This window comes from Culicoides brevitarsis, chromosome 3 (assembly GCF_036172545.1).
Source record: "Culicoides brevitarsis isolate CSIRO-B50_1 chromosome 3, AGI_CSIRO_Cbre_v1, whole genome shotgun sequence".
NCBI classification, from domain to species: Eukaryota; Metazoa; Arthropoda; class Insecta; order Diptera; family Ceratopogonidae; genus Culicoides; species Culicoides brevitarsis.
Window position 1 is genome coordinate 7418308 of NC_087087.1, and position 27727 is coordinate 7446034.

General features: G+C 26.1%; 2 protein-coding genes across 3 annotated transcripts in view; both read left to right on the top strand.

The window, feature by feature from the left end:
* Nucleotides 1–27727, top strand: part of LOC134836089 (thioredoxin domain-containing protein 9) — a 358198-nt gene that overhangs the window by 43127 nt on the left and 287344 nt on the right. The window lies entirely within an intron of this gene.
* LOC134836085 (uncharacterized) overlaps nucleotides 1–27727 on the top strand; it is a 181269-nt gene that overhangs the window by 14722 nt on the left and 138820 nt on the right. For both annotated transcript variants that reach the window (XM_063851274.1, XM_063851275.1), the window contains exon 2: nucleotides 7408–7717. In XM_063851274.1, coding sequence (XP_063707344.1) covers nucleotides 7408–7717 — 310 coding nt within the window. The remainder of the gene's footprint in view (nucleotides 1–7407; nucleotides 7718–27727) is intronic.

Genomic DNA, 27727 nt, shown 5'->3' on the forward strand with positions numbered 1-27727 from the left:
TGATGCTTGATGACGACTTGCTTGTTATTCTTTTGTGCTGCGTATGTTTAGTTTATTGATTCCGCTGGCAAAACACAAAACTCGTGAGGTTACTTGACCCAAAACGGTATCCCAACATTTCATAGGTCTTTAAAGACATCCGGTCCACAGGTGGCTCAATAATTGGGACAACAATAAATTCTGTGTTGGTTTTTTTTTGTTTTGTTTCGCCGCACACAACAAAACGAAAACCTTTTCCTGGCAATTTGCATTTCGTTCGTTTAATTTTTTTTTGCCATGTTTTTGTATTTACGCACAAATTTATGATTTTCGTGCGAACAACGATTCACGTGAATGTAGTTGTTGTCGGCCTGGAAAACTCCGTCGTCGATCGTTATGTTAATTAACGTAAGGCCCGAATATTTTGTCGAGATGTCGTGCTGTCGTCGTCGATGTTTGTAAATACAAGTAAAAGTTTTGTTACTCTGATAAATTTTTTTTTCGGGTAGAAATTTCAAGTGCGTACATAAGTAAGCTAATGATTAAAATAAATTTGTCATGCAATTAGTTAAATATTCGTGCGCGATATTTTTTTTCGTCGTCGTCGTTGTCGTCTCTTTAATGTGCTTTCCTCAAATGGAGCGAAAAATAAAAACGACGATAGAATAAAACATAAAAATTAAGAAATTATTCTTCTTCGTTTCGTATTATCGCTTCATTAATGTAATTAACGAATGAGGGAAATTATTTTATCAAACGTCTTTTTTGTAAGTGATTAGTGTCTTGCGTACTTATTTAAATGATGTGAAGGAATGGCGAGGGACGCTATAATTTGAAGAGACTTGCATCTCATGAATGGCAGTGAATATCAAGAGCTGATGGGCGATCCAGCACATGTTTGGGAATGTTCATTTATGATGTTGAGAATTTTTTTACGTTTAAAAATTTTTAGAACTCAGAAAGTATTTTAGATCTATACAAAGAATATCACTAAAGAAACTAAATTTCAAGAGATCTTAACTTAATGTAGGTTTAAACAGTTCCTTAAAAGATTCTTATAAAAAGATCCAATAGAAACAATAAATTGAAGCTAAGTGTGAGTTAAGTAAACTTTCATTTATCCATCCTCTATTTTTTAGCTCATAAGACAATGTACCATGTCAGCTTTTATTCATTGGAGCTTTTTTAAGAATCTCTTAAAGAACAATTCATACCTTCCTCATTTGTATATTTAAGTTATGGTCTCTTGAAAATTAGTTTCTTTTATAGTTCTTGATATCCTTTGTATTGATCCAAATACTTTTTGAGTTTGGAAAATTTGTAAATGCTATCATTAAGTATATCTCAATCGAGTATGAAAACATTTATTACAAAAATAACAATTGGTCTCCTTTAGTATTTTTGTTTGATACTGAGCGTTTAAAGATTAGTTCTAAATAGCTTGGGTTTTTTTTCCTTATGCTGTAGCTCCCTTCATTTCCTCTAATTTCAGCGATGCCAATGTCCATAGCCTTTTCTTCTCAAAAGATTCACCTAAACAGCAATAAGAGAAAAGTCTTACGCGTGTTTGAGTATCTTTAAATACTGTTTGCAGCTCTTTAAGACGTTTTCCCTGTGCCTGTAATTTCGCAAGCCTAATATATAATTTGAAACATCCAATGGAATATCATACTTTATTTCCGTTTGATCCAACAAGTTAAAAATGTTTGTTAATGTCGTTTTGATAGGACTTTATGATTTATTTTTATTCTCTGCATCAAAAATTTGGAATTTATGCTAAAAATAAAACTCAATAAAAAATTTTATAAAATATTAATAAAATCATAAAAATTATTCAAAACTTACCTTCACGTTAAATTCCAACGAGATTTTTTCCCCTATGTGCGGTTCATCACATCATCCCATGAAAAAAATCAACAAAAGGCAATTTCAAGGTCTTTATAACACAAGAGAGGAAAATATTGGAACACAATTTGTGGACAATTTAATTTCATTTTAAATTAACGATTACTTTTTTTTAATGTAATGAAAGGCAATTTGTCGTTTTTTCTCTCTCTCTCTTTCTCATTCTTTCCAATTCGCTTCGGTGGCAAAATGTTTTAATATGGGTTAAAAAACGACGTTCATATGGGACTTTTATTACTGCTATTATTTTGTAAATTGTTATTAAAAAAAAAGAAAATTACCTTCCAATATTATCCTCAATTAAAGGCTTTCCATTTTTTGACACGGCTACTTTTTTTACTTCTTCTTCTTCTTCTGAAATTCCTCGAATTGAATTGAACTTCAATCTAATCGAACCAATCAGTCTTTAATAAATATTGAATGCGATTCAGTACAATCAAGGGAGAAATTCACAGACGAAACGAAGCGAAAAAGGATATTTTAGCGGCAATTACCCTCGTTTTACATGCAATTGATTGAATCATCGCGCGCACATCGCGGTGTTTTATATCCAAAAAAAAAGCAGCGAAAAAAAAGTACACGAACAATCAGACATGAAATTAATATTTTATGAACATTGATTGAATGCTATTGTTTCAATTTGAGCCACGCAATGCCTCCTTCGCTTCGTCGTCGTCTATCTTTTTCACCTCAATTTGTTTCGTTCAATATTTTATGTTTGTTTGTTTTTCCAATTTTTCTGATTATGACGACTCTTCTAAAAAAAAAAAATTGGAAAATTTATCTCGACTTCATTTAAAATTGCAATTCTGTTGCTGTGGCACGCAAGCTAATTTGCCAATATTGATAAAATTTATGAACATTTTAATTAGTGCCTTTTTGTTTGACTCACATTTCCCAATCTAATCAAAGTTTATTTCCCGCTTTTCATTCACATGCAGACTTTTTGCAAACAAGTATCGTACATGTATAATCTAATTTTCATTTTCAATGCATTGATTCAGCGGCAGCGGCGGCGTGTGTGTGTGAAAGAGAGTGTTGGTATATAAATAAAATATAAATTTTGCACACTCTCTTTAGGCGAAACTTTATTATTATTATTCATGTTATAATATAAAATAATAACATGCAAAATAATTTTTGTAGTACATGATATGCGTTTTCTGTGCTCAAGTCATATCGTCACATTCGTTTGTGTAGTAATAATGTTTTTGAAGCATTTTTCGTTTGATTGAAAAAAATAATGAGTCATGAAAGGTCTTTCGAAGATTTTAAATTTATTTAATTTTTAAAATAAATTTTAAAGTTATTTATTTATTTTTTTTAAAAAAATATTAAAATAATAAATTTATTAATAAGTAATTTAAAAATTATTTTAAAAAATGAATTAAAAATAACTTTAATTAAAATTAAAAATTAAAAAAAAAATTATAATAATTATTACTTAAATTTTTAATTTTAATAAAAATAATAATAATTTTTTTTTAATAATTTTTAATTTTAATTAAAATTATTTTTAAATTCTTATTAATAAATTTAATTATTTAAATAATTTTAAAAATAAATTTAAGGATTTCAGAATTTTTAAAAATAATTTAATTTTTTTTTTAAATAATTATTAAAAATTATTAATTTTTATTTTTAAAATAATTAAACTTTTTAACAAAAAAAAAATATTTTAAAATATTTATGAACATAAAAATTTTCCTATATAATAATTATATAGTTTTTATTTTAAAAAATTTAAAAAAAAAATATTTTGTGAAAATTCTCATGAAATATTAAAAAAAAATTTTTTTTAAATATAATTTTTTAAAAAATTTTGTATAAAATTATTTTAAACTTGATATATTTAAATTTAAAAAAAAATTATAAAGCGCCATCTACCGTATATTTTTTTAAGTTTTAACAAAAATACGCTCAAACTATTTTCTACTAACTTTTACATTATTTGTCAATTTCCGCAACTTTTTTTCTGTATATTATTTCAACACGAACCAGGTGATAATTATTTTAAAATGTATATAAAATGTAAATTCTGTCGAAGTTTTTTGCGCGCTAAAATTTAACCAAACTTGCAAAAATATAAATTTAAATTCTTATTAACACACATGTACACTTTATACATTGAAAAAACTCCCTTTTCTTTCTTATGTTGACCTAATTTTATGTAAATTTGTAATAAATTTTCCCGCATACGAAACAGAATGTCGACGACAACGACACACCCTTGCCTAAAATAATAACAATAATATTTAAGGCTTTTGTTCGATATTTTTGTATGTGATGTGTGGCGAGAAAAGTCTTACAATTGAATTTTATTTTTTATTAAAAATATATATTTTTTTCCGTTAATATTGTTATTTATTTTACTTTTTTCTCAACAAAAAATAAAGTAGCTCTTGAGAAAAAAAAGTTTTTCGCTGCTAATGTTACATTAAAAGGAAATTTATTACTTTTTTATGATTATTAATTTTTAAATATTTTCGCAAAACTTTTTCGGAACATATCGTTGACACATGAATATGCACTACAAAAATTATACAGAGACGAGAAATTTTCTCTATAAAATAATAAACAGCAAAAAAAAAGTTTGTTTGATAAAAAAAATATATAATGATACAGAAAACGAATATGAATCCGAATAAAACAATAATTTTGTTAACATATAACTCAACTTGCTTGCGTCATAACTGCAGTAGGGAAAAAAAGGGAGGAAAAAACGAGAAATGAAAAGTTTGCGCGAAAGATGTACAAAAGTGTCTACAGAGCAAAACTTTTTCCTTTCTGCATTTTTCCCTTGAATTTTCATAGAAAATGCAAAAAAAAAATAAAAAATGTTCGAGAAAAGTTATAAGTTGTTCTGTTCAACAACTGAACATGAAGATTTTTTGTGCTTATCTATGACTTGTGTAGTGTATTTCAAGGAGGAAAGAAGAAAAAAAAAAGAATAAATAACAAGAGAAGTGAAACAATGGCATAATAATTGTGCTTACATTGTATAACTTTTGTCTTTATATTTCAATCAAACATTTTAAAATAATCATTAATATTGAAGTTTGAATTCACATTGATGATGAGATGATGAATAAGGGTTGTTAGCAACACAAAAAAGTGCTTCAATTTTAAATGACGTGACATTTTTGAGTTGCATCTTTGCTAAAATGCAATTTTGTGGCAATGTATAAGGAATAATTCAACAAATTTAAATAAAAACAGGTTGAATTAGCAGAAAAGCGATTTTCAAATTTTTTAACGGTCATTTTTTGAATTGACAGATTATGATTTTTAATTAAAATTTGTTAAAAATTTGACAAATTCTAAAAGAAAATTTTATATTTTTGAAAAAATTCATTGAATATTAAAATTTTCTTTAAAATTTGTTAAATTTTAATTAAAAATCATAATCTGTCAATTCAAAAAATGACCGTTAAAAAAATTTGAAAATCGCTTTCCTGCTAATTCAAGCCATTTTTTCAACTTTTTTCCATCAAAAAGTAATTTCTTTCCAAAAATCTGTTCAAAACTGATAAGAATTGGTCAAACCGCAATAAATTAACTGCCATATCCAATGTTAAACCTTCGCAGCAAGGACATACATTGCCTATATTGACCGAAGAAAAGTCACGTTTCCCATACAAAATAAACGACAGCGCAATAATAAAAGATGATAAATGTCCGCCAGATAACAATTATTGATTAAAAACAGGATATCAGTAGCATTAACATTAACGTGATAAAGATAATCGTCATTTATATGCGCGGCTCTGTGTGTCGGAGAGGAGAAACCGCTACAAAAGTAAATACTACTAAATATAATAACAATAATAATAAAATATCACGCGGCATCGCGAGTTAAGTGAGTATTTTGTATATGTGGAAACACACCTCTGCCGCATGAAACGACTATAATTGAGATAAGTGATGTTGTAGCTTGAATATTCACATATCACGATTTTAAATTTGATCTGCCCATTTATCACACTTGCATATCTGTGTTTATTTATGGCTTTTGGCGATAAATTGCCAATATGTTTTTTTTATTTCTTTTCTTTTTTCGATTATGATTAACTGATTTTTTTTGCCGCTTTTTCTATGAAATTTTTAATCAAGAGTGAGAGTGAAGAAATTTCAATAATAGTTAATTTAACGAAATAATCGGTTTTAAAAGCATTACAAATTTAATTTTGAAAGAAATTTCGATTTTTATTTCAATTTAAAATTAATAAATATTTTATTTTTTTAAATTAAATTTTAATCTTTTAATATTTATTTAATTATTTTTTTTTATTAATATTAATTTATAATAAAATTTAAATCAAATTTAATTTTTATAAATTTTTAAATTAAAATAAAAAAATTAAATTAAAAAATAATTAATTTAATTTAATTAAATAAAAATATTATTTTATTTAAACGTTTAATTTTTAATAATTTTTTTAATTAAATATACATTATTTAAATTTATTAATATTTTAAAATATTTTTTTAAAATTAAAATTTTAAAAAATTTTAAAAATTTATATTAAATAATTAAAACAAAAACATAAATAATTAACTGAATTTAAAAAAAAAATTAAATTATTTATTTTTAAAATTAAATTTTTTTAATTATATCTAATATTTTATTATTTAAAAATTGTTAATTTTATACATATAAAAATTAAAATTAAAAAATAATAATTTATTTAAATATAAAAAAAATAATTTTTTAAAATTTATAAATTGACTGTTAAAAATTTGAAATTTAAATAAAAATAAAATTAATTCGTGTTCAATGAAATTTTTAATTTTTTATATTTTTCAATTAAATTTTATTTCATAATTTAAAATTTTTGTATTTTTAAATTTTTGTAATTTGTTAATAAATTTTAAAAAATATTATTATTATAAATTGTAAAAAAATTAGAAAAATTTAAATTTATTTAAAAATAAAAAAAAAATTGTAAATTTTAAACTTTTAATTCAAAAATTGACCGTTAAAAATTTTAAAAATATTTTTTTACTAATTTTTCAATAATTTTTAACTACAAATAAAAATAAACTAATTTCAAAAATAAATATTGTTTTTATCAAAATAACAATAAAAACAATTTGCGAGAGCGAAAAAGAGACAGTGCGAGATTCAAAACTAATTGGTTCGATATGTTTTATTTTTCTAGTTTTTTTTTCAACAAATTTCAGGCCAAACAACGTTCATTTACTGACAAACAACTATTTTGCCCGATTCAATTATCGAGTATTAGCTTAATTGAATGGACAAATTTGTTATTTATCGCATGTTTTTCGGTATGTTCTCGTGTGTGTGCGTCAATTGTGCGCGTCTCACACAGAACATTGATACCAGATGATAATTTGCAATTGTATTTATTATGCAAGCGAGCACAAAAAACGAGTGCGGTAAAGATTGCGTGCAATTGATTGCTTTTTGTGTTTTAACACGCTCTTTGACGCCATGAGCGATTCGAAGCCATCTGGAATGTCGTTCTAATTTTCCCCATTTTTTTCTTTCTCTCATTTCAGGATGACGACAATGTAGAACAGAGCACAACAATGGACTGTTTACCGAACCGAACATCGTCGTGGCATCGCAGCGACGAAAATGTGACATGTGATAACAGTCGAAGTTTCTGGACAGTGCTGCCAGTCAAGTTAAAATTACGCACATGTCACGCGAATATTGACACAAATACAGTAGGAAAGTCGTGTACGAGTAGGAAAAGTAGCAGTTTTTGTAGGAGTCAGACAATTTTTCGGCAATTTTGTCTAATATTTATGTACATATTTTTATTGAATTTATCAACGTCAACCTGTTTTGCTGCTAGAAATGAAGGTAAGTCTCTTCAAATAATTCTTTTTTTTATTTCTAAAAAAAAAAAATACTGAAAAAAAAATTAAACGAACGGAAATAACAACAAGAAAAGAGACAGACAAACAATTGAAATGAAAGGCTGAGCAAACAAAGATATCCATGAACTTTTTTTCGACTTTTTTTCCTTTAATTCGGGGATAAAGAGGGGGTGCGATAAAACTTTTTAATTATTGCATAAAATGAGCAAACTACCCTTTTTCAGTACGCCAGGCTATGCGACAGACAAAGACATGAAGCAAAAAAAAATACGAAAGAACAATAAAATATATATAAAAAATAACAAAATAGCAGAGAAAAATTCAGACACACAACTGGAAAACTATAAAAACTAAAAGAAATTCACATTATGAAAAAAATTCGAGACTTAAGTCCATTTTTGTTCAAAAATTTCTACAAAACAAAGAAAAATTAATTAAATAATTAAATTAATGAATTAAAAAATTAATTCATTAAATTAAAAAAAAAATTTAAATTTAGTTATTCGTTTAATTTAAAAAAATATTTTTTGTACTTCTTTGATATAAAAAAAAATTTACAAATAAGCCAAATCGTTTAAAATTAATTTTAAAATAAAAATTTAAATTAATTTTGATTTAAATTATTTCAATTAAAATATAATAATTTAACAATTTTTTTAAAATTTTATTAATTTTTAATAAATTATTAATTTATATTTAATAAAAATAATTTATTTAATAAATTAATTTTGAACCAAAAAAATTTAATTTTAAATTAATTTTAATTTAATTTATTTTATTAATTAAATATTTTAATATTAATTTTATTTAAATTTTAATTACAATAATTTTAACACAATAAAATTAATTAATTATATTTTTTTATTTAAAAATTTTTTTTTGAAAGTAATTAAGTAATTAAAATATTAATAATATTATTAATATTAATAAATTAATTAATTTAATAATTCAAATAATTTAATTTTTCAAAAAAAAAAAATATGTTTAATATATAAAAAAAATAAATTTTAAATAAATTTAATTTATTAAATTATTTAAATATTAATTAATTAATTAATTTTTTTATTAATAAAATTAATTTAATTTTTTTTTTAATTAATATTTTATTTATTTTAATTTTTTTTTTAATTTAATTTTTAATTTTCAAAAAAAAAAAAAATATGTCAAATTATGTTAAAAATTCTAATTAATTCTAAAGAAAATTAAAAGACAGACATCCCCAAAAATCCATCAAATACGTTTTTTTTTTCACAAAATAAAAAAAAATATTGCGAAAAACTTTTAGCTTTTATAGTTCGTTTATATTGTTGTTTAAACAAAAGACAACAAAAGGGATGTATGAACAATTTTATATATATTTTTTTTATTTTGCTTGCTTGCTTGCCTGCCTTGTGTTGTTTGCTTTAGTCGGTTTTCAATTGCGAAATATTTTCAACAAGGATCAGATAGGCAAGAAACGAACACAAATGGCGAAAATTAGTCTGCCATTGCTGCAAGATTTTGCCATCGCAAAAATATTCCGAGAGATTTTTCCGCTTTTAGTGCAACTAGTAAAAAAAAAAATATAAACTATAAGAATAATATAATAAAAATGCTCTAAAAATGCTTCGAGAGAGAAAGAGTTGGAAAAGAATGAAAGAATTTTTCAAATATAGTTCGTTATTTCCTGTTTCATATTTTAGCTCAATGTCAGAGCAGCAAGCAAAAAAAAAATGGTAACTATGCAAAAATGTTATCCCATTTTTATGCATACCGCAGTAAAATTGAAGAAGAAAAAAAAATCACGTACGGATGTTTTTTTTTTGAAAAACGCACAAAATATGAAGACGAGCAACGTCGACGACGCTTTTTATTGCAATAAATAAATTTCTTTACAAATTTTTCTACGAATTTTATAGCACATGGAAGAAGCATTAAACCGCCTGTATGAGGATGGAGGGTGGTTTAGTTATAATATATCATGAATGAACTTCACTGCAGTGTTTCTTACTTTTTTTTCCTACCCTCCCAGAACGTAAAGTGAAGTGATTTCTTGTTCTTGATTGTTAAACATGGCAAGAAGATGAGGAAGAAAAAAAAAAGATGGAAGAAAATGTGCAGTGAATTATTCCGTTTTTCGTCTGGATTGTTTGAATATTTTTCCATTATTTCTTTTTATTTCTTATGAAATGCAAAAGAAAAGACGGAAACAAATAAACAAACAACAGACTAGACTAAAAAAAAAATAATCAGAGATTGAAACAAAATGATTATTCATAAAATTGTTAAGAATTTTAATATTTTAGTCTTCAATTCCATTCAATGGAAATGTGAACGGCAAATTACAAAAGATTATTAAAAATTATTACTCCAAAAATATCGTAATAATTATTTACGATAATTTACATATCAATTAGCACGAATTTCTTGACTTCCAAAAATTATTTTATTTATTTGGCGATAAAGTAATTACGTGCTGTGAATTTTAAAAGACACTTGATAATTTTATTCAATTTACAATGAATAGAATGTGTAACTCTTTTTTTTAAAGAAGCTTTTTTTTTTCTTTCATGAACATAAAAAAACCGTTTTGTTCGTACGCATGTTATTTTTTTTTATTGTGTAATAATCTTGTCCACTTGTTCCTCTGAGTCGAATCTCTTGTCTTGATTTATGATGTTGTTATAATTTTTTTCGTTTTCATTTCGAATTGTATCTGAATCAGTGATGATGATGTTGTTTTGTTGTTGTTATTTATTTATTTATTATTATTATTGTGAATAAAGGAAATAACATCCAAAAAAACAACATTATTATGATTAGATTACTGAGGTGTGGTATCGCTCGCGCGCTTGATTTTTTTTTTTGGATATGTGACGAGAAACAGTTAGAGACATGGCTCGTAATGATGATAGTTGGTGACTTTTTTTTATTATTGTTTTTATGTTGATCGAATGGCGGATAAAAAAAGAAAGAAAGAGACAAAAAACAAGACAAAGATGGAATTATAAAAGTATCGGTTAACAAAAAAATATGTAATAAATTTTGTATTGAAAAAATTGGTAGAGGTAGGATAGTTAATGGAATTTACCAAAAATTGAGTTGTTTTTAATGAAGATCTGAATTTATTGGATTTTGGATTAATAAAATTGATTTTTTGGGCTTTTAAAGGTTTCAGAGATAATTTTAGGAGTATTTCTATTAATTTTTAGTACTAAAAGTTCATTTTTAGACCTCGTGAATTTTCTTCTTGATTTTAAAAATTCATTTTTAGTACTAAAAGTTCATTTTTAGACCTCGTGAATTCTCTTCTTGATTTTAAAGATTCATTTTTAGTACTAAAAGTTCATTTTTAGACCTCGTGAATTCTCTTCTTGATTCAAAAGATTCATTTTTAGTACTAAAAGTTCATTTTTAGACCTCATGAATTCTCTTCTTGATTCAAGAGATTCATTTTTAGTACTAAAAGTTCATTTCATCTTAATTTCATCTTTTCTCATCTTAATTCAAAAGATTCATTTTTAGTACTAAAAGTTCATTTTTAGACCTCATGAATTCTCTTCTTCATTCAAGAGATTCATTTTTAGTACTAAAAGTTCATTTTTAGTACTCAAAGTTCATTTTTAGACCTCGTGAATTCTCTTCTTCATTCAAGAGATTCATTTTTAGTACTAAAAGTTCATTTTTAGACCTCGTGAATTCTCTTCTTGATTCAAAAGATTCATTTTTAGTACTAAAAGTTCATTTTTAGACCTCATGAATTCTCATCTTGATTCAAAAGATTCATTTTTAGTACTAAAAGTTCATTTTTAGACCTCATGAATTCTCTTCTTGATTTTAAAGATTCATTTTTAGTACTAAAAGTTCATTTTTAGACCTTGTTGATTTTCTTCTTGACTTTAAAGATTCATTTTTAGTACTAAAAGTTTATTTTTAGATCTTTTGAATTCTCATCTTGATTCAAGAAATTCATTTTTAGTACTAAAAGTTCATTTTTAGACCTTGTTGATTTTCTTCTTGACTTTAAAGATTCATTTTTAGTACTAAAAGTTCATTTTTAGACCTCATGAATTCTCATCTTGATTCAAAAGATTCATTTTTAGTACTAAAAGTTCATTTTTAGACCTTGTGGATTCTCTTCTTCATTCAAGAGATTCATTTTTAGTACTAAAAGTTCATTTTTAGACCTCATGAATTCTCATCTTGATTCAAAAGATTCATTTTTAGTACTAAAAGTTCATTTTTAGACCTTGTTGATTTTCTTCTTGACTTTAAAGATTCATTTTTAGTACTAAAAGTTCATTTTTAGAACTATTAAAAATTTTTTAGTACTAAAAGTAAATTTTCAAACTTTTCAAACTCATTTTTAGTACTAAAAATTAATTTCTTAACCTCAAAGCCCTTTCTCTAACCTCTGACTTTAATTTCTTATCTCCGTAAAAATCTCTCAAACCTTTAAATTCATTCCCATCTACCTACCTACCTTCTGCTAAACTCCCATCACAGCATGAAATTATGATCCGTAAACCAATGTCCAATCTATCACCAATAAATTTATCGAACAACCGATATTTCATTCGATATTTTTTTTTTTCGTCGTTGTTTATTCTGTATGTTGTCAATTCATTCACCATTCGCTCTATTCATATGGTAATTGATATATCGACGTCTGTCTACTAATAAATTTCTGTGTCGTTTTTTTTCTTTCTTCGTCGCCCATTAAAACAAGTCGTCGAACGCGTCACTCTATAGATCATGTTACAATGCAAATTTCTCAACATTTACATAAATATCTTGTATTTTTTTTGATGTGCACTCACTGATAAGATAAAATATTTTTCTCACATATCTAATTTTACTCATAGCGACTCAACCTCATTATACGCATGTTTTAGTTCATTTTCTGCCCCGAAAAAAAAAATAAGCGGAAAAGGAACAGAACAGTAAATATGAAAGTTTTATTTATCCACAAAATGCATAAAAGCGGAAAATTTCATTATAGACACACAGAGATCTGAGGCACGAGAAAAAAAGATATAAAAGACATAAAAAACAGTAGAAAATTATCATCCTTGGATAAGAGAGACACACACGATATTTACACAAGAGAGATATCATGATGCCAATATGATGGTTTCAATATGGAGAAATGACAACAATGACATTACCGAAAGTGTCCCTGAAAGTGAACTGAAATTTTTCCCTATTTTTATGACGATTATAAAGATATCCGACGTTTTTTACTCCACAAAAATGTCACATTTTCATGGCGTGTTGATATGCTCGAGAAAAGTATGGGATTTGTCTAGTCAAGGCGTTGCAGCTGTAGGGAATGAAATTTCTTCTGATGTGAAATTAAAGTAAAGTGCAAAAAAAAAAGTTTTTTCTTCATTACTCTGATGACTGTGATCAAACAAGAAATTTTTTTTCCTTAAAAAAAGAGAAAAATGTTAACAACTGTTACCATCAAAAAATGAGAAAAAAGTATAAATTAAGAGAGTCATGAGTTCCGAGCAAAAAGGGGGGTCTTGACTCCATCAGAGAGAAGAGATCCCTTCGAAAAAACTCACGTCCTTCCATTTCGTGTAACACATGGTCTCTCGAATAAACTAGAAGAAAGCAAACATCAAGCTTGTCATAAAATAAAACATTTTTTCGCTTCTTTTTTTGAAAAAAAAATTTTCCTCCTTTTTTGTGTGTGTATATAAGTTTGGATACACCCTTCAGTAAAAAGGAGGGTTTTGTCTGGCAACCATATCCATTTTATTATATACATTTCATTTTATCTCGGGTCTGTAACAAGGGATTTGTACAAGTTTAATGAGCAAAAAATAGCATGCCGAAGCTTAGCAACAACAACATCAACAATTTTTTTGTTCCTTTTTTTGAGAAAGGTCTGAACGTGAAACTGTGTACTTTTAATTGAAGAAAAGAAAATTTTAATCATCAAAAAATATGCATTGGGATTTACTTAAAAGATTTATAGAGAAAATCCCAATGCCAATTTTGATGATTAAAATTTTTCGAAAGCCAGAAATTTTTAAAGATGGATTTTGCGAATCTTTTGAGGCTCAAGAACGATCTTGATAGATTCGCAAAATCCATCTTTTATAATGTAAAAAATCTGAAATCATCAAAATTTCGCGTTGGGATTTGTTCTATAAATTTTTTTGATCAAATCCCAATGCAAATTTTTGATGATTCGAATTTTTCGAAAAATATTTTTCCTTAAAGATGAATTTAATGAACTTCATAGATTCGCAAAATCCATCTTTAAAAAAATAAAAAATCCGAAATCATCAAAATTTTGCATTGGGATTCGCTCTGTGAACATTTTTTGAGCGAATCCCAATGCAAATTTTTGATGATTCGAATTTTTCGAAAGTTATTTTTCCTTAAAGATGAATTTTGCGAATCTTTTGAGGTTTATGAACGAACTTGATAGATTCGCAAAATCCATCTTTGTTAAAAAAAACTAATATCATCAAAAATTTGCATTGGGATTCGCTCTTTATAATTTTTTAGCAAATCCCAATGCCAATTTTGATGATTTCTGTAAGTTAAAAGTACAAAACTTCACGTTCGTTCCCTTTTTCGGTTCGTGACGTCGTTCTGCTCACTCACTTTTGCAGTGTAGGTTGTTATTTTTCACGTAGAATAAATATTTTTTTGCCTGTCATTACAAGAAGTTTTCTCCACAAGAAGTTTCGCTGTAGGTACCAACAATTGTCATTTGCAAGTAACACGAGGTACCTACTTGAATATTTTATTGTATTTATCGTTATTATCTGTGCTGAAAATCAATATTGTTAAATTTTTTATGGGATTCCGACGAGACACTTTTTATCATCACTTTTTTTCGGCGACAGTATCATCGGAGTCTTCTGATTCGCTATCGTCTGAACTTTCGTCTTCTTCATCTTCATCTGAGCTTTCAGATTCTGATTCTTCAGAGGATGAGGATTGATCGATTGGAGGATTGGCAACGCAAACTGTTTGAAGTTCTTTTGACATTTGATCCGATTTGCGTTTTCTAATGATTCCAGTTGAGACTGCAATAAAGCCGAGAATCGATGAGACGCTAATGGCAGCGATAACTGGAGCTCCCAAGGCTCCTTGATTTTTGTCATCGTCATCAGGCTCATCTTTCATGGAGATTTGTTCAAGTTTCCACAAACCATTGAAGTTAAATTTGGAAATTTTCGCTGAAATAATTCCTGCTTCGCCTGCAGATTTGTTGCGATAAACAAGTCCAATTCCTCGTAACGGAACTCTTAAGTTTTCATTCAGATCTGCTACGTCTATCGATGGAACGATGGTTGATGCGAGATCCGTTTCCCATTTAGTCGGCTGAAAATCAACTTGATAATTTTCAAATGTAGAAAAACTTTCTTCTGAAGGATCTTTCATTGGCCAATCCCTTTCAATTTCCAATTTTGGCAGAGTTTGAACATCTTTTGAACTTCTAATCCATGTTCCATTATCCTTTTCAACTTCACCCGTGAAAAAATTGTATTTATGAACTCGGATCTCCAATTGAACTGGATAAGAGGCAAAACGAATGCCCGTTATAACGTGATTATCGGGAGCTACAACGTCAGACAGAGCAATCGTATGATGCGTCGCATTCATGTTGAATTTTTCCTCTTTTCGAGGATCAGGAAACTCTGCATCGCCAATGGTTATGCCAAATTTCCCAATTTTACGAACCAAAGCGACTATAGAGACAGTATTTTGGTCCAAAATTTTCAAATTCCATCCTCCGATCACTCTGAAAAAGGAAAAATTTCGTAAATGTCAATTCAAAAAATGACCGTTAAAAATTTGAAAATCGCTTTTTCGCTAATTCAAAATGTTTACTTATTTTCTGTGACATCCGATAACGTTTCTTGCAATGCGAAGGCCGTTATGCTTTCGCTATCGATACATCGACACTTGCAAAACATGCAACTTGACGCAACTTCAACATGTCTCGTGGGATAGCATTTTCTTTCGCTTGGCATTTTCTTGCCTAGCGGAAAAACTGTTCCTTCTTCGGCAAAAGCTTTGTATCTTTCTGTGTTGTCGAAACAAAAATTGTAGGTTTTCTTTGCTGCTTCGCATTCGAAAATATCTCCATTGCATTTAAGGTTGTTTGTGAAATCTTCGTAACCTTTTGTGAAACCCATTTTATTCTCGAAATTGATGCTGTGAACTCCTTTAGCTGGACAATTACATGTATCAACGTTCAAGACTTTATTCTCGTTGATTTGCATCCCGTTAATTATCAATCCATCGCCGAGTCCATCGAAGCTAAAAGGAGGTTCTTCATCGATTTCGTTTATTTCGGAGTAATCGAATTTGGCAAGTTGCGTTTCAACGTTGGAAGTGAGTTTGGTCCAATGAGTAAAAACATTTTCTTCTGTGAGTTGGAAGTTGAAAATTTTCTTCCAGAAATTTTTATGATGAAGCTTCACAAGAGAAGAGAGAAATTCTAAAATTCCAAGGATACGAGACTCGAGAGTTATACAAAAACTTGTGAAGAGAACGATATTTTGTGGATTTTCTGTGTTGTTGAAGCCCTGTAAAATTGAAAAAAATTATTTTAAATACTTTGTTAAACTTTATAAGATTTCAAAATATTTTTTGAGCAATTTTTTATATTAATTTTGACCAAAAGTACCTTAAAATTGCTAAAAAAATTTGGTTTAATTAAAAAATTAAATATTTTTTTTTTAAATAAATAAATTAATTTTGTTTCTCAACTTTTTAAAATTTTTAAATTAAATTTCTTAATTAATAATTAATTTACGTAAAATAAAAAATTTAAAGTAATAAATTAAAATAATTAAATTAAATTAATTAATATTTTATTTAATTTTTAATTTAATTAATTTTATAAATTAAAATAATTATAGAATTAATTGATTAATTAATTTTTAATTTTTTTTATAAATTATTTTAATAAATTTTAGTTTTTAATTTATTAATTTAATTTTATTATTAAATAAAATTTTATTTTATAATTAAATTAATAAAAAAATATTAATTTAATAAAATTAAATTAATAAATTAAAACCTAAAATTTATTAAATTATTTTATAAAAAAATTAAATAATTAAAAATTAATTAATCAATTAATTCTTTAATTATTTTAATTTACAAAATTAATTAAATAAAATATTAATTTAATTTAAAAAAAAAATTTCTTAATTGAAAACCAAAAAAATAATTTTTTTTAATTTTAAAAAAATGCAAAAAAAAAATTTCAAAAAAATCCAAAGTTACTTACGAATGACGTAACATCTCCTGAAAATGATTCACAGCTTTTGATAACTTCACTTAACGAGTCATTCAAGTTTATATCGCCTCCTTCCAACATCTTGACGTATTTTTCATCTCTTTCGTTATCATTTATTTCCTTCTGAACCTTCGTCACTTTTGCACTCAATTCAAAAACTCGATCAAAATTCGCATTTTCTGGTTTTTTAAAATTTCCTTCTTTTGAAACTAAATTTTCTTCCATCATTCTCAAATTTTCGAGAGATTTCTTGCAATCTTCGAAGAAATTGACGTCCTGCGGGTATTTTTCGTGACTTATTACGACGTCATGAATATGCAAAAGTTGAATAAGATCATTTTTGACGACTTCTGGCAAGTATCTCACTGTCTCGATGGCTTTTTCGTCAGTTTTTTCACTCAAATTCAAATTAAAATTTAGAATTACGATCAAAGTAACGCCCAATTTTTTCAAGAAATTCATTTTATGAAGTTTTTCCTTTGAAATACGGAACTAAACTAAGTTCCTGTTCAGTTGTAAGACGATTCCAGGCATCATCGGATGTTCAAATCACCTGGAAGTGACTCAAAAAGTTATTTGTGAGAAATTTTACGTGATAATCCCGCAGAGGAACGAGAATAATCTCTGACGTGATGCAATGTGAAACGATGTAATGCATAAAAAAACCTCAAAATTTTATCATTACAGATGGATTACAATTCATTTATACGTCAGTCACTCCTCTATTTGTTTGTTTTTTTTTTCTCTCTCGATCCCTTCTTGTCTAGTCACACACATAATTTTTGCACGATAAATTATGAGTAACACGTGCGATAATGCGCTGTACGTTAAACACAAGAGATAAAGAAAAAAAAAGGTATGTGGGACAGTCGGTTGGGATTTAAATCAAATTATGACGCAAAATGAAATTAAAATTATGTTTTTGTGGGAAAAATATTACTTCACTGAGCTCGATAACGGGACACGTTTCTCGATTCTCAACTTTGCGGAATTAAAAATTTTTTTTTTTCTGGATTTAAAAACGGTTTTATGAGCAATAAATTGGCGTTCGTTCGAATTAAACGACTTTTAAAAAGTTTTTATTATTAATTTTGCTCCCTTTTTAAAAAGGAAAATCGATCGATTTTTTTTTCAATATTCAACTAATGGAAGGCCATGAAAAGTTTTTGAGAAAAAAAAGTGAATTAAAAATGAAATTGGAGAAAAGGAGTGAAAAATAAGAGAGAAAAGTACTGAAAAATGTATTATGTTACAAAAAGTTTTTGCATTAAATTTGAATGAATCATTTTTCAGTTGGTCTTTTGATGGATTTTTTTTTTCTTTGCTTTGTCAAAGAGATTTTAGTCCAATATTGACAATTTTTACAAAAAAATTTTTTTTTTGCATTAAATAAAAATTAAAAAAAATATTATAAAAATTAATTTAAAAAAATATTTTTGAAAAATTTTGAAAAATTTGAGGATATTCTGAACTAAAAAAAAAATTTTAAATTTATTTTTAAAAATTTTTATCTATTTTTCTCAATTGAAAAATAAAATAAAATTAATGAAAATAAATAAAAAAATTAAATAAATAAAAAAAAATAAAATTTTTTAAATAAAAATTAAAAATTTTAAATAAAAAAAAAATAAAAAAATTTAAAAATTTATTTTTAAATTTAATTAAAATTAAAAAATTTAAAAAATTTAAAAAAATTTATTTTTTGATGAATTTCAAATATTTTTTTTTAAATTAAAAATTTTTTAAATAAAAATAAATTTATTTTTTTTTAATTAATGAGTTAATTTTAATTTTGAATTCAAAATTTTTTTTCGAAAATTGAATAATTTTTTTAATAACTAAATAAATTATTATTTTTTTTTAATTAATTAATTTAATTTTAAAAAATTTTAATTAAAATTTTCAAAATGAAAAAAATAAAAAAAATTTTAAAATTTTAAATAAATTTTATTTATTTTTTTTATTTATTTTTATTTATTTTTTAATTTTTATTTATTTATTTTTTAATTTTTATGAAAAAATTTCCTTCAATTTTCTCAAATTTTCATACAAATCCCTTTTCCCCATCTCACCAAATAAAATAAAAAACTGGGTCACAATTCATGATTTTCTTTGAAATAAAGTGTCACATTACGACATGCCGGCGCAAGGCACAAAAAAAACGCCTAAAATATTAATAAATGTTGATGATTATTATTCCTTATGATGGATTCAAGGAAACGCGCACAAGCCTTCTTTCCCGCATTTATAACAAATGACACGAGAATCTTTATAAATTTATGACATAGCTCACGTCCTTAATCAAAAAGCGTCTTACTCGAACAATGGCAGCGTCTCTGAGAAGCGAAGAACAGAAGCGCCAACATTTGGGAATATAATATATTACATCATATATATCAAATTTGTTTTTTCTTTATGTGCACTTATACATCATTGTCATCCAGCGCGTCGTTTCAACTCGCTCGCTTCCGTGTCAGAAACAAGTGTGTGGGTAGACGAATCTCTTTTAATAATAACAAACAAACAAAACGGATAATGAGCCTTTTTAAATAAAACTCTCGAACAAATTTTCTAATGAAGTTCCTTCGTCGCTTGTACAAATCCTCCAATCATGCGAGAGTTGAGCAGCAAGCCATTAATGCCACACTCGTTTTCGTTAACATTTTTTTTTGTCGGAAACCCATTATTGCCAGGACTTGATGATGTGTGCTGCTATCTGAATAAACATGCGAAAAAAGAGAAAAAAAAACTAAACACAAATGAATCCCATGAGTGAATTTTCCACAATAGACAAGACTATATTGATTTCGTGTTCGTTCCTCTTTCTCTCTCGTGTGTTGATGTGAAAAGGAGATAGATGTGAGCATGAAACACAATTCCAGTCATTATTTTATTGTGTCTTGTGAAGAGTGGCAAGCACACACAAAAAAAAAATTTGCTGATGCTCTAAGCCATTAAAGCTTGACTACCATTGAGCGTGCAAAATGAGTTTGTTTGCATGATAAGGGAAATTTTCGGGTGTCTTTAAAGTTTTTCTTTTTTTTTCGTTACATGTTAAATCCTTTCTCAGTAGATTAAAGAAAGATTCAGAGTTAAGACAATTATTTTAAATATACAGAAGAAAAGGAGGAGGAGGAAAGGATGCGAAACGAATGAGATTCAATAATTTTTAATGAAGCATGATGAGATGAGACGATTATTGAGAGATACGGAGTTGATCTTTATTTTGATTGTGTTTCAATTTGAATTACTTTTTAAACAGGGCTGTGATTTTTTGATTTTAAAATCTAAAAATTTTAGCTTTGTCTATTCTAAAATTTCCAAGTTTTTTAACAAAGCAAGACTTTTAACAAAGCTGAAGAAATCTAATTAAAAGCTGAAAATTTTTAGAATAAAAAACTAACAGAGCTGAAAACTTTAGAAATTTGTTAGTTTTCAATTTCAAAAAGTTTTGTTACAAAGCTGAAGAGATTTGTTTCAAAACTAAAAAAACTAACAAAGCTGAAAACTTGTGAAACTGAAAACTAACAAAGCTGAAAACTCTTAGAATCAAAATCTAACAAAGCTGAAAACTTTTGAAACTCAAAACTAACAAAGCTGAAGACTTGTGAAACTGAAAACTAACAAAGCTGAAAATTTTAAAAAAAATCTAACAGCCTTGTTAGTTTTCAGTTTCAAAAGTCTTCAGCTTTGTTAGTTTTCAGTTTCAAAAGTCTTCAGCTTTGTTAGTTTTCAGTTTCAAAAGTCTTCAGCTTTGTTAGATTTTGATTCAAAGAGTTTTCAGCTTTGTTAGTTTTCAGTTTCAAAAGTCTTCAGCTTTGTTAGATTTTGATTCAAAGAGTTTTCAGCTTTGTTAGATTTTGATTCAAAGAGTTTTCAGCTTTGTTAGTTTTCAGTTCCAAAAGTCTTCAGCTTTGTTAGTTTTAACTTCCGAAAATTTTCAGCTTTGTTCGTTTTCACTTTCACAAGTCTTCAGCTTTGTTAGTTTTAACTTTCACAAGTCTTCAGCTTTGTTAGTTTTAACTTTCACAAGTCTTCAGCTTTGTTAGTTTTTACTTTCTCAGGTTTTCAGCTTTGTTAGTTTTCAGTTTCAAAAGTCTTCAGCTTTGTTAGATTTTTATTCGAAGAGTTTTCAGCTTTGTTAGTTTTGAGTTTCAAAAGTCTTCAGCTTTGTAAGATTTTGATTCTAAGAGTTTTCAGCTTTGTTAGTTTTTATTTCCTCAGGTTTTCAGCTTTGTTAGTTTACAGTTTAACAAATCTTCAGCTTTGTCAGTTTTCAATTTTTCAAGTTTTCAGCTTTCAAAATTTTCAATTCAGCGAATTTTCAGCAACTCATATTTCATGATTTTTGAACTAACTTTTATTTATTTGCACATGTTCAAAAATTTTCTGATGTCAATCCTTACAATTTTCACATCCCTGAAAGAAATCTATTAAACTTTTACAAATTTACATTAAAAAATCCATAAAATAAACTGACATCTGAAAATAATCATTTTTCCGGATAATCCAACTGGCAACAATTCATCCATGTGACCAACAGAAAAAAATTCCTCATTTTCATTCGCAGAACAAAATAAAATAATAATAATACGAATAATTTTGCGTTAAATTGTTAATAATTGATAAAATTTTCATGACGTTGAAAATTGTGTGTGTCGACATCGTCATCATCCGACGAATTGCAATACAAACAATTTTAAATATTTATTCTCGTTCTGAATGAATGAGCTGAATGTGAATGAATTGTTTATTAAAACGTAACATATACCAAGTTTATTGTAGATTGAATTTGACAGGCATTTTATTATAAATTTTCATGTACTTTGTACCTCGTCCCCGTTGTTGCAAGCAACTTTTTTCGTTCGTTATTTGAGGAATCAATGGCAGGCAGTGTGTGTGCGTGCTGCGAACCTCTCTCGAGTGAACAAGTGAGCCTAGCAAATATTTATGAAAATTGAATTTTTCATTTAGTCGTTGTTGTTGTTGTTGTAGTGCAAAATGTAGGTAAACTACAAAAAAAAAACGAAAAAAAAAATAAATGAAAAAATGGCAGTGATATGATTGTTTGTTTGTTTTATTATTTATTTGAAGGTTTTTTTTCAGTCGAAACACACAAATCCAGCAACCGCCGAAAATCCTTTTGATTAAGACCTTAATACGTCATCTTTTTCGATTCGCGCGCATCGCATTCCCATTGCATGAGTGACAGTCATATTTTTCGGTGTGTGGCTCTCTTGCGCATTTTTTTTTTGTCAAACAACCGACAAAACAAATACGAAATCAAGTTAAAACAAATAATAATAACAAAAACATTAATTTTTCGTGCCACCCATTGTCTTGCCTCTCGCGTTGTCTTCTTGTTTCTGAGAACAGAGATGAAAATAAAAAGGGCGATCTTTTTTTTTAAATTACTCAAAATTAAAAATTTTATAAAAAAAATAATTTTTTAATATAATTTTACTAAAAAAATAATTAAAAAATTTAATTAATAAAAAAATATTAAAATTAATTAATTTAAATAAAAATTAATTTAATTTATTTTTTTTTATTTAAAAAAATTAAAATATTTAAAAAAATAATAAAGTAATTAATTGAATAAAAAATAAAATATTACAAAACAATTAATTAATTTTTTTTTAAATATTTAAAAATTCAGTTTTAAAATAATTAAAAAAATTTATTTATTTATTTTAAATATTTAAAAATATTTTTATATTAAAAAAATTAAATAAAAATATAAAATTAAAAAAAAATTTTAAAAATTATTTATAAAAATTTAAAAAAATATTTATTTTCAAAATTAAAAAAATAATTTATTTAATTAAAAATCATTCAAAAAATTTTTTTTTAATTTTTTATAAATAAAATAAAAATTATTAAAAATTAAAAAAAATTATTTTTATTTTGAAATTTTTTATTTTATTTTTAATTATTTTAATTAATAATTAATATTAAAAAAAAAATAAATTTTTATTTATTTGTTTTTTTATTTAATTAATTTTTTTTATTAAAATTTAGAAAAAATTGTACGTCTCTGTTCAAGCCACACGCAGAAGAAGACACGAAAAAAATTGACAGGTGGCTCAACTCAATTGTTAATTTTTTTCGTCTTGTTCCCTGCAACATTTGTTTTGTATCAACTTGACTTGTGTCTGTGTCGCTGTTACACTTTATAAATATACATGTCTTGTTGTAGTTAATAATGAATTAATATTAATAACAATAACATGAAAAAAATAACAAACAATAAAAAAACACAAAAAAAAAACTAATGAAATATCCGTCATGAAATGATTAAAATCAGACTTGCTTGCATGATTTTTTTTTGGGATGTGAGTTCTTCTTAGTTTTTTTGAAGAGTTATGACGCGCAAACAAAAAAGCCAAAGCGGAAACGTGATGACAGGTTACTTTTTTGATAGAAATCTGTTTAGTTTCTAGTTTTTAGTTCGACGCGACTTCATGTCTCTCTTGTGTGGTTCTTTTTTTTTAATTGTCAATACACACGAAATTGTTCGAAAAAATAATAATAACAATTATATTGTTAACGCGAGGTAGTTGCGTAATGATATGGGGTAACGATAGTCAATGGCATGCATGAGTGCATTTGTTATCCTTTGCAGCTAATGGTTCGATAGAAAAGAAAAGAGAAAAAATAAAAAGTTTTTCCCCCTTATTGCAATCATTAAGTATCACGAGACGCATGCAAACATTACAGAAAAAAAATCGGACCATTGGAGAAAAGTTTAGAAAAAAAGAGCAGAAACAGATGCACACAATACATATATTTGTATAAGGTTAATTAAATTAATGTAACAAGTTTTGTTCGTAACTTTTCCATTATCTGGGAGAGAAAAAAATGAGTTTTTAGTTTGTTTGGATGAAATTGATTTTTGAAAGCTTTGGTTTTTCAATTTAGGTTTCCTTGAAGTTCAGTTTTCAGCTTTTCTTGAGTTTCAGTTTTCACAAATTTCAACTTTTTAGCTCTTCACGAGTTTCAGTTTTCACAAATTTCAACTTTTTAGCTCTTCTTGAGTTTCAGTTTTCACTTTTTAGCTCTTCTCGAGTTTCAGTTTTCACGAATTTCACTTTTTAGCTCTTCTCGAGTTTCAGTTTTCACAAATTTCATCTTTTCAGATCTTCAAGAGTTTCAGTTTTCACAAAGTTCAACTTTTCAGCTCTCAAAATCCCACGAATCTTAGTTTTCAATTCTTCTCAAAGACTTCTTTTCTATAAAAATTCTCAGTTTTGAAAGCTCTTCAGTTTTCACTTTTAAAGGAAGTTTTCATTTTCCCCGAGTTTCAGTTTTCACAAATTTCAACTCTTAACCCTTTTTGAGTTAAAACTCATTTCAACTCATGTTCATTCACTTTTTCTCCTAATCTATTCTCATAGTTTTTCTCTTTTAACTTTTTTCCTTCCATTTCCCAAAAAAAAAAAAAAATTAAACCGAAACAAAAACCAAATGCAAAATAATTTTCTAAAGGGAAATCTATTAGTTTTTATTCCATTTTATTTTCATAAATGCATTTAGCATTTAATGTTACTTTACGTCTCCCTCTTCTCTAATAATAATCAACCACTTCTCTTCTGCATGAACAACCAACACAATATGTTTCGTGTCTCTATAAAATTGTCAGAGAACAAAATTTTTGTGTATGTTTGTGAAATTTTCGCACAATAACTTTGGGGATTTGGAAGAAAGTTCTGGAATTAATGACGTGGTAATTTCACACAAAAGCAAATAATTAGTTTTGTGTCAGTCCAACGTCAAGTTGTTACAAAACTTACATGACATTGAGGTTAAGAATTAATTTCTGCCATGAAGAAAAAAATCCTCTTGTACAATTTTCGACAAAAATATTTTCAAAATTACATTTTAATCCGAACAAACAAACCGTGCGCGAGATGAGATGAGATAAGATTAAAACTTCAAGTCTGAAACAAAATGAAACTAAAATATTTCGCAGCACAATTAATCAAAACAATTTTCGTCGGAAAAAGCAAGCTAGAAGCGAACGAAGGATTAAATCATAATTCTTGTATTTCGTGGAAAATGTTTTGTGTCTTATCAACAACGAGAGAGGGAGGAAAATGCTCCTTCGGGCACGACGCTTTCTCGATTGATTTATACAAGAACAAGCGTGTAAACAAATTTTCCTTAACAAGTTATCGTGTAAAAATATACTTTTTGTTGATTTTATTTGATTGTTTTATTAGTCTTATTTTTTTCGTCTTTTGTTTGTTTGTTTTGAATTTCATTAAAAGAGGTAAATTAGACGCAGAAAAAAGTTTCTTTTAATTTATGCAATCTAATCTCGAATAATATTTATGAAAAGCTACAAACACAAGTGTTTCCATTAAATAGATTCATTATTATTCATTTATTATTTTTGTTCGAAACTCTTTTTTTTTTTTGACAAAAAATTTTTCCTTCCAACCGTGACAATTTCTTCAAAAAATCTCCTTCATGTCTCAGAGCGAAAGAAAAAAAATAAACATCAACGATGATGTATTTTTCATAATTAAATTAACTTTTAACAAGATTGTAAATGAATGCTTTAGACAGTTTTTTTTTCGCCTTTCGTTTCTGAAGTGAAGTAATAATAATGCGTCACGACAATTAAACGACACATGTGACAAGCGAAACGCAGACGATGATGGAAGAAGACGACGAGTGTGTGTGAGAATTTATATAATTGGTATAAAGTTTGTCACTCGCGCGAAAAATTAAATAAAAGTGCACTTAAGCAGTCCCCTTTTTTGGTATTAACTCTCTTCTTGTGAATTTAAATTTTGTGTGACATGGCGCCTTTTTATGACATGCTTCCAGAGAATTTGGAGATTTCATCAAAGAGATTGTTTGTTGTTGTTGAAGAGTTGAAGTTAATAGACGTTTTCGGGGAAAATGTTTTTTTTTTGTTGGATTTCAAAGAGAATTTTTATAGAGAAGAAGTCTTTGAGAAAATTAATTTTGAGAAGAAATTTGTGAAAACTGAAACGTGAAGAGCAAAAATGCTAATTGAAATTTGTGAAAACTGAAACTCTTGAAGAGCTAAAAAATTGAAATTTGTGAAAACTGAAACTCTTGAAGAGCTAAAAAGTTGAAATTTGTGAAAACTGAAACTCTTGAAGAGCTAAAAAGTTGAAATTCGTGAAAACTGAAACTCTTGAAGAGCTAAAAAGTTGAAATTTGTAAAAATGGAAAGAAAAAAGTTAAAAGAGAAAAACCATGAGAGTAGATTAAGAGGAAAAATGGAAATTTAAAAAAAAAGAGGAAATTTGTGAAAACTGAAACTCCTGAAGAGCTAAAAAGTAATTTTTCAAGTATTTAAAAGTAAAATTTGAGGAAATGCTTTATTTTTCTTGAATCCATTTTTTTCTTCTCAAGACTCAAATCATCAAAAATTTTCTTTCCCAAAAAAAAAATCTCTTGGCTTTTCTTAACGTTTCTTTTTAACGCACATGCGACAAAATGGTCGCCATCAATAAATTCGTATGTTTATTATTATTATTATGTTTTATATTCTTTTTCCTCATGTGCTTTTCTTTCCTTATCGCCGCACACTTCACTTCATTGAATACCGATGATTTTCTGCCAAAAAGTGGGGAAAAATTGGGAAAACATTGAAAATAATGTTCGATTGCTTGTGTCATGTGTGAAATGAAGGCATTTTTTTCCGAAGCGAACATTGAACATAATAATAACAATATTGAATGTGATACCAAGATGTATGGCTAATATAACATCAAGACAAGGCAATGTGGCAGAAAAAGCAACATATACATTTATATGACAAAAGGAGAATTTATCACACTCTGACGACGACCGTTATGAGGTATTTTCCGCATACGCTTTCAAGATGGAGAAAAAAAAATAAATATATAAATTCATATTTATTTAGAAATCAGAAATTTTCACTCTGGGTGATTTTGGTTCGGAAGAAGTCTTTGTATGAGATTTATCAAGAAATCTTTTATGATGAATTAAATTATGTTTTATTTTTAAAATAATATTTTTTCTTTCATTTATTTTTATTATTTTTAAAATTTCCAAAATTTTAGATTTTTTTTTAATTTTTAAAAAGGCTTTTAAAAACGTTTAAAAATTAAATTTAATTAAAAAAAAAATTTAATTTAATTTATTAAAATTTTTCTAAAAGGTTTTTAAAAATATTTTTTTAATTTAAATGTTTAAATAAAAAATTTTAAATATTTAATCTAAATAAATTATAAAAATTTAATTAAATAATAAAATAAATTTTAAATTATTTAATTTTTTTAAAAATTTTTACATTGAATATTTATAATTTTATAGTTTTTACATAATTTTTAAATTTTTATAAAATTTTATTCATGAAAGAAAAAATTTAAAAATTAAATTAAAAAAAATAATTAAATTTTTCATCTTAATAAATTATTAAAATTTAATTAAAAATTATGAAATAAATTATAAAACTTTTTTAATTATTTAAATATATTTTTTATAAAAAAAAAAATAAATAAAAAATAATTTTTTTTATAAAAAAATAGTAAAAATTTTAAAAATTTTTAAAAAAAAAATTTTTTTTTTCATATAATTTTTAAATTATCTAAAAAATTAAAAAAAAAAATCAAGAAAAAGCGCTTTGATTTTTTTTTTCAATTTTCTACAAGAAATCACAAAATCTTCCATATTTTCGCATTACTATAAACATAATATATTGCTATATTTTATCATTTTTGTCTGCTT